General features: G+C 38.4%; 1 protein-coding gene across 1 annotated transcript in view; it reads left to right on the top strand.

Moving 5' to 3' along the window:
* dok4 (docking protein 4) overlaps nt 1–12238 on the top strand; it is a 41030-nt gene extending 28792 nt beyond the window's left edge. Inside the window, exons 2-10 of the mRNA XM_079465829.1 lie at nt 580–894; nt 6478–6585; nt 7119–7233; nt 7437–7556; nt 7762–7951; nt 8629–8767; nt 8910–9027; nt 10495–10633; nt 10714–12238. Coding sequence (XP_079321955.1) covers nt 829–894; nt 6478–6585; nt 7119–7233; nt 7437–7556; nt 7762–7951; nt 8629–8767; nt 8910–9027; nt 10495–10633; nt 10714–10744 — 1026 coding nt within the window. The 5' untranslated portion in view covers nt 580–828 and the 3' untranslated portion in view covers nt 10745–12238. The remainder of the gene's footprint in view (nt 1–579; nt 895–6477; nt 6586–7118; nt 7234–7436; nt 7557–7761; nt 7952–8628; nt 8768–8909; nt 9028–10494; nt 10634–10713) is intronic.
* Nucleotides 12239–16037: the final 3799 nt, after the last annotated feature.

Genomic DNA, 16037 nt, shown 5'->3' with positions numbered 1-16037 from the left:
TTCTGAGGGATTCGGGCAGCGTTGAGGTGTTCTGCCAGAGTGTGCTGATGATGCCAATAGTTAGGCACTTACAACCATGTACCAGTTCTTTGGCCTGAGGGCCGGAGGATTATTGGGAAAGGCTGAGAAACTTTGTCCCCAACCTGTGTGTGCTGAGTTACTTATAATAAGACAGTAGTCCTGTTTTACTTAAATTGAAGGTTTGTGGGGGTTTACAAGATGGGACATGTGGGTTAGGTACCTCCATGTGATTCTTACAGTAAACTAACCAGTTTGAAGTCTGCTATACTTATACAGTATATTTGAAAAAAAAAGTGTGGAGCTGGTGTGGAAGTAACATTGGCAGTACATTGTATTTAAGGCCATTATGCCGTTTGAAGCTCTCCGTTTCTTAAAAGTCTAGCAGTGAACTTTGAACTTGAAATGTTTGGCATAAAAAGTCAGTGGACAGGTGGGCGGGTTTCCTTTGCCAAATGTGGGTGAACTTCAATGAATAATCTATGATAATGTTGCATGCACAAGCAACCTCCATTCTCTAAAATGAATAATACATGTGCCTATTCTCTCTTCTTCTCTTAGCCATTATGCAGTAGTGAGGAGAAACTCAAAGGCCCTGCTGATGAAGCTTATCTGAAGATCTACATGATCTTCTGGACGTGAAGCTCCACAAAAGTTGCAGAGCAGAAGAGGTCGAGAGAGACTGGAAGAAAAGTAAAAAGGAGAAGAAGGAAGGAAGGAGGGAGGGGCTGGTTGGATTGACTGAGGGGGAAAACCGAAGGGCTGGATGCAAACCTCTATTCTTTCGAGAAGTTCCCAGGTTCCTCAGACATGGCCTCCAACTTCAATGACATTGTCAAGCAGGGCTATGTCCGCATGCGGAGCAGAAAACTGGGGGTGAGTTGAACAGATCAATGCATGGTGTTTCAAAGTAAAATTACTTTATTAAGGGGCCACTCATACAACAAAGTTTTCTATTAAAACTGAACTTTTTTGCGTTTTGGCTGTTTGTTTACACAACAACTGCAATTTGGTCTAACAATCGCCATATACAGGACTGTAACAGCAGAGACACATTATTTACATACCGTATACACTGACATTCAAAAAGCATTTTGGGGTAAACGTAGTACATTGGCATGTAATCGTGTTCTTGAGAGCATAAATCAGTTTGTGTAAAGGTTAGTGTTTGCTTAAATGGAGCAGGACAGACAGGCTAAGAAAACAGCATTGTATGTACTATCGAGATGTCGAGATTGAGATATTTAATGTCATTTGAATCAGACGTGACATATTGTTTATAGGATGAATGTATGTTTTTTTAAGGGACTTGGGATGAGCAAATTGTTTCTAGGTTTGTAAACCAATAATGGTCCAGCACGTGGAAGGACTACATACTGTAAGATAATTTAACCTCATCTCTAGCTCAGAGACCTCATTACAGTTTTACAATGTTCCTCTTTAGCCTCACTAGGTCTGCGAACGTCTCATCCATAACTGCTGTCCCAGTTCAATCATTTTTTAACCTTTGGAAAAATCGTTTTACATTCATTGTCGTGGTCATTTTTATTAGTGTTTTGATCTTGCTTTATTTGCATTGCAATCACTTTGCATTACATGTTATTTCTGCTCTGCACATGCCTACTGTATTTGATTAAGAACATATGTCTTTATAGTGTAGCTGGGCTGAAAAATAGAGCTGCCAGCTCCCTTGATGTTTCACAACGTCTAAGAAGTTTCAGTGTAGCCATGTCTAGTGACTTTTCCGAGTGCCTCTCGAAACGCGATTGCATAAGGTCGATAGCTGAATTATATAGTCAGCAGGATTGTGGTTACCGTGGCAGCAGCGAGGTTGTGACGCACAGTGCCTCTGGGAAATGCGGTGCTGAATTACCTAAAAGTTGTTTGTATTTTCCTTTTCTTCTTTTTCCTTAACTTTATCAGATTTTTTTTATCTTATTTATTTTTTCGCACAGATGCTTCTTTGTTTCGGTATGTTTCTTTGTCTGTCTCTTAAATTTGAATGCAGTCTAAAAACAGGCATCATTCCGACCTCATTGTTTAACAAATGGCTTCCCTAATTGTAAGTCAATTTATTTCGTAACGCAAGCACAATATCGTAAATCCCTGCTTATGCGCAGCTAATACTATTTACATCCATGCTGCTGCTTCGCCTCTGATTTGGCTGCAGCGCTGCCGCTGAGTGTGTGGCGGCATTTACATTTCTGTCTGAGCTCTGACAAAGCCATATCTCTCTCTTTTTTTTGTCTATATCCCTGTCTCTATCTCTTTTTTTGGATGTGGGGAAAATAGCTTCCACTGATTGGAGGAAAGATTGCATTCTCTTCAGATCATTCCCGTAGACAAAAAGCTCCCAAATTACAGCATTTCTATTGTATTATCCATCTGTGAGTGCTATTGACTGCGTGGGTAGACATTTTGCAAGGTATTCATGGTGAACAACAGCAGTATTTAGACTTTTTTTTGTCCTCGTATTGGATCTGTAACTACTGAATGATGCTTCTGGATTCTGTACACACGCCCACACACATTCAATTCAGTTTATTTAATTCAAGTATTTTACGGCAAACACAATAATTTGCAGTTTCTGTATGGTGTAATTTAATAACCATTAAAATTCTGCATGTGTGAAATATCACTTACAACTAAGGGTGTTTTCACACCTGGCTCATGTGGAGCGATTGTGCCGGAACCTGGTGTGTTTTCTCGCTTAGTTCAGTTAATTTGGGCATATATGAACACAGCAATTGTGAACACAAAAATCTCGACCCTCTTGAAAACACTCTGGAGCTGATCGCGTGTGGTTTGAAAGCAGTCCCACCTTCAATACACCAGTTTTTGTATGATGGGTAATGATGCATATTGGGTGACAAACAGCATAGTATGTTTTGCAAATATGGTCGAACAAACAAATTTCAGAACAACCATCCTAGACGCATAAAAATACAAATGTTTAAAAGTGCGTCTTGAAGAGACGTAATGAAATAAAGTGAAGAGAGCAACATAACTCAGAACTCCTAAAATGCATTCAAAGATGTTATGGTTTTAATGGGAATTGTATTGTTTTAAAGGGAAATCTTAATTCTGTCTACTGGTATGTGTTATCTTGCAGATGCAACCACTAAAACACCCTTAAATCATATTGAAATAATGCCCAAAACACACTACAAAAAGGAATTCTGTAATGATTTGGCTCAAATTGGTATTTTAAAGGAAACCATTAGAATTTCTGTGATGGTTTCTATTGTTTTTCAACAAAGTCACATTAATCTTAGGTAGCTGCTTGTCTTGACAGGTGATCGCTGTTAGCTAAATTCATGAAGTGACTTGCATTGCCAAATGATTTTTTAAATGTTGGCATGTGAAAGCGAAATGAACCAAATAGACAAATGCAACATTGTTACAATTGAATCTCGGATTCAGATCAAACAAAACCTCTACAGGTGTGAAAACATTCTAAAACTTGCATATCTGTGGTCCCAAATGTATCACCCTATTCGTTCTGCAAGGAAAAACAATATCTGTTTTGTGGCACATCTCAGCAAATCCGTATGAAGCGCACAGAAGCGTTTAATTAATCACAAGCTCTGGACCCTGCCACCTGCTTTCTGTGCCAGAGCTCATGCCCCTCACTGTCACATGCTCCTCATCCTCTCCTCCTCACACTGTTCCAGGCGGCTGTCTTTCCAGCCCTCCCCCTCCGCATCCTCCTCACATTCTCTCTTTCACCTCCCTCCCTGCACCTCTAGGGATGCTAATTAGACAGACTGTGTGCTCCTCTATCTCTCCCTCCCTTTCTCCTCGTGTATCTCTGCGGTCCACTTAAAGACCAAGAGCTCCAATCAGACTAATCAGAGCGCTGTTTAGCATTCTGCTCGGGTTCCGGCGGCCCTGTACCGCCGGCCCCACTGCCTTGCTGGAATCACCCTAATTGCTCCTCAACCACCGCCAGCTCTGTTGAGCACATTTGCTGTCTTGAGCGACCCTACAACAGGCATGGCAATTCTGACACAACCCCGGACTTCTGATAGGGTCGATAGAGGACATAAAAAAAGCATATGGAAAGATACTATATATAAAATAAACTCACAATTTTGTACATTGAACGACAGAGACCTGAATTTTAGTCGTCCCCCAAATCCCCAAAAGGTTTCTGTGTACACGGTCAGAATGTTGATATTAATTAAGCTTTGCCTAAAAGGAAGTGGTTTATTTCCGCAACTGTTGTTGTAATAGTATAATTATTCCAACCCAATGTCAAGCCAAGTTCCCGAGATCTCAGTGGAAGAGCAGATGAGATTGAGCAGATGAGACCGAACAGATGACCAAAACGAACATATAAGCCAAACAGACTCATTATAGCCTCCTATTAAAATGAATTGGCACATATGCCTCTTTGTTTCATCCTCCCTTCTCTTCCATTTTCAACTCCACCTTTACATTCTCTCTGTGCCTTCATAAGCAGCTGTTGTATTTGTTCCCTTCACCTCCTCTTTTATATTGATCTGCAGTAAGCACTTGTGATAAGTGCTGTGGATTCCTCCATGCAATACTCCACAATGTTCGTGAGCCATTTGCCTAGATGTGCCATGACGGTTCATTCTCCAGGGAGGGAATTAGGGGAGCAGCATATGTTGTAATATAAAGAATCTGTCAATATAAAATAACTGCCCGTCAGAACACTGAGTACAATTACTTAGTGCGGATATTTACCCTCACAACATTTGGTAACAATGTTTTTGGAAAAAAAATGCTAATTGTAATAGATTAATAGTGATTTGTGAAAAACTATAATTTTGTAATATTACTCAGGGCTGTTGTTGTGGTCAAGTGGTCAGCTGTGATTAGAATTTTGGCCTGATCTCCCTGTCAGCTTGTTTCATTTCTTTTTTATGGTAACAGTGGCTGTAAACACGCACACTTTTTCTCTGCTGATGTCTGCGCAGTCTGTTTACAGAGGATTAGTGGAACCTCAGGGGACAATATGATGCAAACAAGGGATCAATCTTTTACCTGGTGTGAATGGAAGATCGTGCAGCTAACTATTTGATCTTTTTATTATGAATGGTCTAAACATTCAAAGTGGCAATGATAATAAGGTCAACTTAGATAACCGTAAAAGCATTGCACATTCCTACTGTATGGTTTATCCTCTTTTAGTTCTTGTAATTCAATGAAAAAAGTGTCATAGCCATTCAAAGTTAGGGCACACATGTCCTCAAGTGAATTTTTTATTTGGTTCCGCTGAGAAATGAACGTTGTCTGGCAAATCAGTTGCAGTTTACTTTTAGTTTTAGCTTCCGTGCATACTTAACAAAACTTAAAAAAATTCATATGTTTAGCATTCAGTAGTCCTTGAAGGTTGTTTTTATTTGCCTTGATTTTGTCATACTTAGGCAAACAGGTGAGGCAACTGATACATCTGTTCATGATCATTGGGGTTAGACGAGCATTTGCGGACTCATTGGTTAAACCACTACATCTTACTTCAGGTTCAACACAGACCTGTCATTATTCAAGCCTGATTATTAATGTAATGTTTATTACTGTCTCTCTCCGAATTTGACCTTTGAGATAGCCCAGTCTAAACACGGAGGAAATTAGAGTCTAAACATGTTGAATTTTAATCACATTCAAGGCAAAAAGACAAATAATTCAGATTTTCTCCCAAGCCTGTGCTTTAAAGCATATGCTTTTATCTAGTTCCCCTTGTCTCCTTCTGTTAAAAAGATGTAATTTCTTTTCTGGAACATAAAGTAAGGTCAAAACGCAAATTGCTGTTTCTTAGGAAGCCTATACGCCAGCATGTTCTGTAGAGTGTCATAATGGTTGTTGAACAGACAAAATAGAAATACTGTTGCGTAAGTAGAGCGATTTCCAGGAGATTGCAGTGATCTAGCTGTACGCGGAGGAGCCCGGTGATAATAAAGAACGGGATTGGCCTTCGGCGGGTTGGTGCGCCAGCCTAAATGGATGGAGGTTACCGTGGCAACTGTAGGTTTGGTTGTTGAAGGACATCAGAGGTACAAACTGAAAATTGCTTTTTGTGGAAGGAAGGATCAGAGAGAGAAAGTCTGTGTTTAAAAGGTGAAGGCAGATCACAACTGGTGTAGGTTTAATTAATAGCTTTCGTGTTGAGAAAATGTTTTTTGCATTAATAAAAAGGAAGTGTATACATTTATTTGGTCACACTTTAGAATAGGGACCAATTCTCACTATTAACTACGACTTTGGCCTCAATTAACTCAGAATTACATATCAGAATTATAAGGTAGTTTTAGGTTTAGGTATTGGGTAGGATTAAGGGGTGTAGAATAAGGCAATGCAGAATAATTCTTTATACATACTAATACACGATCAATATTCATGTTAATAAGCAAGTAGTTGATGATGAGTTTGTGTACCTTAATATAAAGTGTAACCATTTATGTTTTTGCGATATGTGCGTATATATTTCAGATCTACAGGCGCTGCTGGCTGGTGTTTAAGAAGTCGTCCAGTAAAGGCCCTCGTCGACTTGAGAAATACCCAGATGAGAAGTCTGCCTACCTCAGAGCGTGTCCTAAGGTAAACTTCTCCCTGCAACAGTTCAGCCGAATTCTAATTCAAGCCATGAAAACGCCACAAGAGAAATGAAACATTCAAGGAAAGTGTCACGTCAGTTGTCCATTTATACTAACAGCTTTGTGCAGGGCATTCAATGCAATGGAACTGAAGGAAAAGATTAAAAAATCGAGACAAGCACTGTCAAGGGGGTTATGAGTCCAATCAATACGGACCAAAAAAAAATTCTTCACATCAAGCAGTCCAAGTCAATTTTTATCCACATACACCAAAGCCCAGACACACAAACACACAAAATGTCAAAACTTCGGACAGATAAATGCAGCATTTTTTTAATTGACGCTTTTTTGCTGACTCACGTCTCGATTTTCTGTCTGTTTATCAGTCTCATTTGCCTTTCTTCACTGCACTCCCACTCCCCGCTACATACCATGAAAGATGAAAGAGAAGACTACACAGGACTTTTCTAAATGATTCATTCCTAATTGTTCCCAAATTTATCTCTGTAAGGACTTTGTGTTTTCTTTCCTACACAGGTGACAGAAATTAGCAATGTGAAGAATGTGACGCGATTGCCTCGCGACACCAAGCGGCAAGCTGTTGCTATCGTCTTCACAGACGATACTTCTCGAACCTTCACCTGTGATTCAGGTATTTTGTGCGTTTGACTTTACGTAACATTTGTCTTTCAGTCTATATAGACATTTCTAACATGAAAACCGATGTTGTGCTTCTCTCATGCCCTCTGAGAGGCTGCATCTATTAGTATTTGATTTATTTATGGAACATATTCATTAAAATAACTTATTTATGGGCTCATTGACACCACTGCAATCTTTTGGTTTTCACACCAGAGCTGGAGGCTGAAGAGTGGTTTAAAACCTTGTCTATTGAGTGCCTGGGGATGCGTTTGAATGATATCAGCCTTGGGGAACCAGACCTTCTGGCCGCTGGAGTTCAGTGTGAACACACAGGTGAGAGTCTGTAGGCATTTTGCTTAATGCTTACCTTTGAGAATGTTTTATTGTTTGTACTGAATGTACCTCAACTGATTTGTTTCATGTCATGAGGTCTTTTATCTGCTATATATTCCTAGATTTGGGGTGACATCATGGTAACACATATTTTGACTTTTTTAAAACCTGGTAACTAGATTCCCCGTGTCTGTTGTTCCTACAGAGCGCTTTAACGTGTTCCTGCTGCCCTGTCCTAATCTTGATATATACGGGGAATGTATGATGCAGATCACACATGAAAACATCTACCTTTGGGATATTCACAACCCTCGTACCAAGCTTGTAACCTGGCCACTTTGCTCGTTGCGACGCTACGGCCGGGATGCTACACGGTTCACTTTTGAGGCTGGCAGGTAAAGCATGGGATATGATTAGTTCGGTCTGTGGTCAGATCGAAGGCAAGATGTCATGTGTATCTGTCAACAATCCCGTAACACCCATCTCCCGCCACCCTCCCGTTTTGTTATTTCTCCCGTGAAACTCACGTATTTCAGTTATTTCTCCCTCTAAACTCCTGAATAATAAAGAACATTTACCAGCTGGATGCTCTTTGAAAGACCTTTTTTCCACATGGTTTAAAGTAATCTAACACTGCCCCCTAGTGGCTATTGTAATGTAACACACAGTGTATCTATTACTTAAAAAGGATATTACAACAACAGCATCAAAACAATTTAATTATTTATTCATCCTTGCTTAATTTAGTGCACTACTTTATTTCTCCCGTAGAACACACAAAAGATAGAAGTTTGAAAATCTCGTCTCAGTGGTTTTGGGGGCAATGTGGTTTGTTACCAATAGTTTTCAAAATATCCTCTTTTGTGTTCTGAAAGAAAGTAGTATAGGTTTTGAATGACATGAGGGTTAATAAATAATAAAATAATAACTATTCATTTCGTGTACATAAGACATAAAAACCCTTAGAAAACACTTTTAGTTTGTTTTTCCCTAGTAGTACAATACTTCAAAATAATGTTTTGTGTAGACTTATATAAATTTCTTGTTAAAATAGTGCTTGTCATTGTTTTAGGATGTGTGACAGTGGCGAGGGCCTGTATACTTTCCAGACAAGAGAAGGAGAGCAGATCTACCAAAGGGTTCATTCTTCCACTCTAGCTATAGCGGAGCAGCACAAGAGAGTCCTCATGGAAATGGAAAAAAACAGCAAAGTATTTGAAGCATACATAAATACACAAAGCTTCTACTGTGATTCATATAATTCAGTGCAAATATAAAAATGTTTGATTATCCACTGCAGATATTACTTTATGTAATAATCAATTGTACTCTGTTTCCCATCACTCCCATCAGCTCCTGTCTAAGGGTTCAGAAGGAACGTCGTATCCCTGCACCCCCACCTCAATTTTACCACGAAGTGCTTTCTGGCACCACATCACCGGATCACAGGCTGGGGTGGATTCTGCCAATGGTGAGATACTTTCAGGAAATTTGAAACTTAGCCCTAATGGTGATTGGTACATTAAAGCTAAAGAGCCCCCTTAGGGTAAATGTTTATTTAGCTTTTTCCAGCATGCTCTTTGTATTGAATGTTGATGAAGCTATACAATTTGAAAATGATGTCAGTGGCAGGGTCTACAACCTACATTTTTCAAGCATTGTTTTTTCAGTTACTTTATGCATTTCATAAGATTTCTTAATACCTGAACAGATGTAAATACAAACCCGATTCCAAAAAAGTTGGTTCACTGTACAAATTGTGAATAAAAACAGAATGCAATGATGTGGAAGTTTCAAATTTCCATATTTGATTCAGAATACAACATAGATGAGATATCAAATGTTTAAACTGAGAAAATGTATCATGTTAAGGAAATAATAAGTAGATTTTAAATTTGATGGCATCAACACATTTCAAAAACGTTGGGACAAGGCCATGTTTACCACTGTGTGGCATCCCCTCTTCTATTTATAACAGTCTGCAAACGTCTGGGGACTGAGGAGACAAGTTGCTCAAGTTAAGGAATGGGAATGTTGTCCCATTCTTGTCTGATACAGGCTTCTAGATGCTCAACTGTCTTCTTTGTTTATGATGTTTTCTATGGGTGAAAGATCTGGACTGCAGGCTGGCCATTTCAGTCATGATGTTGTAATTGACGCAGTATGTGGTCTGGCATTGTCATGTTGGAAAATGCAAGGTCTTCCCTGAAAGAGACGACGTCTGGACGGGAGCATATGTTGTTCTAGAACGTATACCTTTCAGCATTGATGGTGCCTTTCCAGATGTGTAAGCTGCCCATGCCCACACGCACTCCCATTCCATCGGAGATGCAGCCTTCTGAAATGAGCGCTGATAACAACTTGGGTTGTCCTTGTCCTCTTTTGTCCGGATGACATGGCGTCCCAGTTTTCCAAAAAGAACTTCAAATTTTGATTCATCTGACCACAGAATATATACCCAATCATGTTGCCAATTGAGCTAATAGGTTGCAAATTGGCCCTGCAATTTTGTTTTCTTATATGTACATTTAACTTTTCCAGCCTCTTTTTGCTACCTGTCCAAACTTTTTTTAAATGTGTAGCTCTCATGAAATCCAAAACGAGCCAATATTTGCCATGACATTTCAAAATGTCTCACTTTCAACATTTGATATGTTATCTATATTCTGTTGTGAATAAAATATATGTTTATAAGATTTGTAAATTATTCCATTCCTTTTCTATTCATAATTTGTACAGTGTCCCAACTTTTTTGGAATCAGGTTTGTATTTTGCACTTGTATAGTTGTAGTTGTTTGCCCATTTGTTCCAGAAATAAACATGATTCCTTAAGTTGTGTTGTTTATGTGAAGAGCTGCAATTCTGCTTGCAATCATCTGTACTATTTAGAAACTCTTGTTTGTGCTACCTACCCTTTAACTTTTCCATCTTCACGCAGGTGACATATATGGCGATAGTCAATCCGGACTGGACGCTGACCTCTTCTCCAAACGCCTTCCTCCAGAACGACACTCAACTCTTCCTGTGAGCCACAACTGCACCCAGCCGTCAACGCACTACCCCAGTTACCCCACCGAGTGAGCAGCTTCACTTCAAGCAGTTTTTTTACCTCTAGACCTCCCACCACTCTGCACTTTGCCCTATGTTTTTCCATCAGCTCTTCTTCACCGGGGCCAGGGGTTTCCTAAGCCATCCCTGAGCCCGCCTGTGATTCTGAGGGCACGGAAAGAGGGAACGCTCCAAGCACTTCAAATGAAACAAGGCCCACAGACCTTTAAAGCATACAGGAGAGATCAGTAAAAGCATATGTTTGTTGGAACTGACTCTGTAGCGTTCCCAGTGCAATATGGTAACTTTTGCTGGGTTCACGTGGGAGTAGACAATGTAGGTTTTGAATACCTATCTCTTATTCGAACTCTTTTCTCATGCACGTTCTTCAGCCCTATGCATGTCCCCTGAGGTAAACATTTTAGATATGAAAGAGTTTTGTAGATGCCTATTAAGTCTCCTCGGTGCGGTCTTCATTCTAGGCCATTTCACAAATGACATAGACCCGACTGAGGGGCGTTCTAGTTCAACCGTTTGAGCTTGAACACTTCTGCACTTCAATATGAGATCTGTTTTAATCAGAAGCTTTAGCCATAATCTGATGGTCATGTCTGCAAGTCACTTGACTTGTGAAAGTGGCATTTCGTACATTTATCAGTTTTTTTTCTCCTGCTTTATTTAAAATGACTGGTTATGAAATAAAACTGTCTTTGGAGACTTTGTTATGTAATGAAGAAAGCCATCCGGACAATAGGAACAGCTGGATCCTTTTCCTGCTAAAATCATCCATATGCTTTGTGTTGTAGTTAACCTTTTTAGAAAGAGGCTCTGTTTTATCTTGAAGATGTCTTAAGGGTCATAGGGTCAACATTTATACCGGCTAAGGGGAAAACAAAAATGACAAATATATTCAGCTGTGGTGGCTGTGACATACCTTATGAACTATTTATTTATTTATTGAAATTTACCAACAAAGCACAAGACACATTGCAGTGTATAGTGTTCAATTTTATTTTAGCCGCTCGGCAGTTGTATATTTAAAAGGGTTTTACCAGCTGTGTGGAAAATGAGGAAAATATCTTTTTTGTTTTTTCATGCTTGTCTGCTATTTTCTGAGGTTGTAAATTCCATGGAATTAAGTCTATCCCCAAGGTTTTCATTTGTTATTTCTCCACAGACGTCTGTATACGTGACTAAACCATTTTATAAGCTTCATAGCTTCATTGTTGTTTGTCATGCTGTAACTGTCTCAATATATTGCAGCTGTTGCCTAGTGGTTAGAGCTTAGTTGCTTATGTGGGCAACTGAAGTTTGAGTTTGGCTTTTTTCTCAATCTTGTTTCATCTGGTGAAAAGACCAGCTTGAATTTCGATGTGGGTCAGACTGGTTTATATATGGAGTATAGCTGGTGGATCAGCAAGACATAACATTTGAAGTTGTCGACCAGCATTGTCTTTCTGGTAAAGCTGGTTAACCAAAGTAGTTTCGTGTTTAGGCTTCGAGGACATCAGCATACCAACGTCCAAAACACGGCATATGCTGGTCGTTTCAGCAAGGCCCATCATTCCCTGTTTTCTCTCCACTCTTCATATAAATAAAAGTGAAATAAAAAGACAGCCCAGTATGCAGCTCAAAACAGCACATGTGTGGTCTGTGTGATTGACTTGGTTTAAGATCTTTTCCGTCACAGAATTTAGTTTGAGCTACAATATTGGGGGCATGACTACCTGCTTCTTGATATATTTACAGGTCCAGAAAAGGAGCCGTGTTTACAGGTAAACTGTTCATTTTATTGAAGGGGACTGACTGGCAGGCAGATGTATCTACTGTTTGTGTACCAGGTTGTAATAATTGTGCATTTTAGATAATTGTAGCTTAGATTAGATAAATATTTACTGTCATTACACATGTATAAGTGCGAGGCAACGCAATGCAGTTTAGCATCTAACCAGAAGTGCGATGAGCAGAAAGTGCTTTATATACAGCAAGTGTAGATAATCTAATGTACAGATAAGGCATTTGTACAGATAGAAGCAGAATTATATTATCAACATGATATACAGATGTGTGTGCTATATAGCCTTAATATACAGAGTAATATGGACAATATACATGTGTGCTAGGCACCTACAGTATAAACAGGAGATTAAGTGCCATGCAACACAGATGGATCTGAGGCTAAGAACAATTATATACAGTATGTGAATGTGGACTAGATGCATTGCCAACTTAGAAGTGTAAAATTCTCATTTATAAATTGTAATAATAGTAAGGGACAATTTTTCATTGTGCCTCTACAGAGAATAAAAATATATATTTCAAGAACTCTTAATTGTTGAAACACACTTAGTTAGAACATATACAGAACAAATAGGATTTATATAAGCTCATACTGTAGTATGTACAGTAGTCTTCAACTATACACATCAAACCATGCACACACCAGAAACGTACAGTACATGCCAAAATTATGTTTTATAATTTTTTAGCAGACATTTTCCCCTAAGGAGACTAAACAATTGCATAAGCTCATCAAATTGATGTAATGAACCCAACATGATTTATATATTCATGGCTCGAGATCAAGCAGGTCCCTGAAGATATTCTGGGGCAGTAAGTACCAAGATGACGTATATATGTACAGCACTGGTTTACAGGTTAACACTGACATCGATCCATGACACAGTGATTTCATGAGGATTCATCTAATAAAGACACTAAAATCCATACAATCAAGATTGTAAATGTGCTGAAACGTTGCTTTCGATATAATGAAGCACACTGTAAGGAAAATGTTATATTTAAACGGAGAGTTATTTAATGGAGGCCCTGCCAGTTCTGTGACTGTTTAGTACCTGAGGCATATGAGCAAGTTTACCTATTAGAACCGTGTTTTTCTTTTTAAGTAATATGGGTTCTATGATATTTGTTTTAAAATATGTTGCAGTTTTTCAACAAAATAAAATAATGTTTTTATAACATAGATTTTTGTTTAGCTATTTTGATTCACCCTCATGAAATATGAAATATAATCATGCTAGTTGAGACAGAACAGATCCAGTTACAAATATAGTATGGCAATATTACATTGCCATGGTCAAGTTGTAGGCATCTTTTATCTCTTAAATAGTTAACTTTTTAAGTGAATCTACTGAGAACAGCAAGCAACTTGTGTACAATATTTTAACCAATGCTGTAACCACGTCAAACTTTTGTGAGTGCCTGCCTGAACAACATCCAGTTACTCCATACAGACCTTCACTTTCACCTCCATCGGATTGATCTGGTAATCATTGCTCACAGTATTCATGTGGAGGCAGAATATAATTGTACCCTTTGTTTTCTTTTCGATTTTTTCTTTAAGTTTTGGTCTTAACTGGCTCCTCAATGGGTTTTGTGATGCACTGCTAACTTCTTTTAAATTAGATTTTTGCTTGAATTTAATAACAACAATAAAAGTGAAAACAGTGTATGTTGTAAAAGTGATTAACTAAAGTGCAGAACATCACAGGATCCATTTATATTCAGAAATGTTACAGTTTTTCTCGATTGGTTAAACACATTTCTTGAAATTAAGCCTCCTATGCTTGAAACTAAACAAAGATCAGATATTACTCAGGTTACATACGGGTTTGCTCATTACAGAGTATTTGTGAGTGCAGAAATGATGAAGGCTGGATCTAGTAAAGCAATACTGGCTCCTCCAGCTATGTGTAATGTTTCTTTACATTACTGCCAACCATCATCTCAGCATCAGGTAAAACTTGTCCTTTCTTTCATTCCTGCATATAAAATCATTCATCTTGGTGCTTTTGTCTGTAGATGCATGAGGATTTAGTTTTTTGTCTGTAGATGTTGAAGGGGAAGATTTTGTACTGTTAACTTAAAGGTTAAGAAACCTTCAGGCCCAGTTTCACAGACCGGGTTTAGCTTAAGCCAGGACTAACCCTTAGTGGAATTATTATGTTCAAGCAGCTTTAAAAAAAAATTATGTAAAAGCATTAGTGTGCATCTAGAGACAAACCAATGGCAATGACATGTTTTAAGATATAAGATACGACAGCTCAAACTTTTATTTCAGTCGTGAACTAGCCTTAAGCCTTGTCAACCGGGATTTAGAGATTTATATATAAATCAAGCAAGCCAAGTAGTCCCAATACTGTTGATTTCAAAAGGCTATTTTTCATTTTTCCTGGAATAGAAAGTTTTTACAGTGCTGTGTATAAGACATAATTTTAAGAAATTAATCATTAATATTTGAGAATATATACATACAGTATATATATATATAAATATGTACATTTATGATGTCACTATAAACAGCAAACCACATATTAGTTTAGAATAATTAATTAGAATTATTTTCATTTCAGGACGAACATTGGGAGGTCAAGGCACAGGAAATGGTTTCTCTCGAAACCCCAACTGAGAGGGCATTCCAAGCCGAATTAAACCCCTTTGTATTGCTAAGTGAAGATTTAAATTGGACATTTATTGAAAAAGATCTTTGTGCATCCTCGTCTGAAACAGGGATCGTCTGGATTATTTTCTCCATTAAGCTTGTTGTCATCTCTCTGGCCTCCTACTGATTGGGCTGTCTCTTTAAATCGGACCATGCTGTTTTAATATTTGTCATAAACCTCTTCATAACATATATCATACAGATTTGTTCCAAGCCTGTTTTGAATTATTTCACAATGAATGGTATCTACTTCATCGTAGTTTTGGCCATTCTGTTCCATTGTGCTTGTTAGTTACACCTATCATTTCAGCCTGACGATCCGACATTTCGCTCTGTATGAAGGACCATCACCTGCAGCTGAACCTTGCAAAAACAGAACTGCTTGTAATCCCGGCCGACAGAAAGATTCATCACATTTTCTCCGTTCAACTGGGCTCATCAACCATCACATCTTCCAGAACGGACAGAAACCTGGGATGGATGATCGATGATCAGCTAAACTTCACTGATCAGGTTGCCGAGCTCTTGTTCTGTCCCGACTGGACTATTGCAATGCGCTATCTATCTCTTTCTACTCTTAGAACTTAGCTCTGTATACTTTGATAGGCTATATGATAACTTTTTCTTGTCCTTATGTTGTTCCGATTGCTTCCATTAATTACCTTATTTGTAAGTCTCTTTGGATAAAAGCGTCTGCTAAATGTTAATGTAAATAATAAGTTAAAATCTCTGGAAGGGCAATTTACTTAATTCAGGCGAATAATTTGGACTCGGTCCAAATACTCAAATAATTAAGACATTTGGCGGTTTCTCAGGAGATTTACATTTATACTTTTAATATTTATGTAAAATTGTTAGCAGTATATTTTCAAAAGCAATGATTGGTGGATATTCTACAAATTATTTGAAGTTACAGTCTTAGTATTTTTTATTCTGTTCTTTGTATATATTACATTTTCCTGAAAGTACAT

The sequence above is a fragment of the Barbatula barbatula genome (assembly GCF_947034865.1).
Source record: "Barbatula barbatula genome assembly, chromosome: 1".
Taxonomy (NCBI): Eukaryota; Metazoa; Chordata; class Actinopteri; order Cypriniformes; family Nemacheilidae; genus Barbatula; species Barbatula barbatula.
This window is presented reverse-complemented; position numbering and strand designations above follow the sequence as displayed.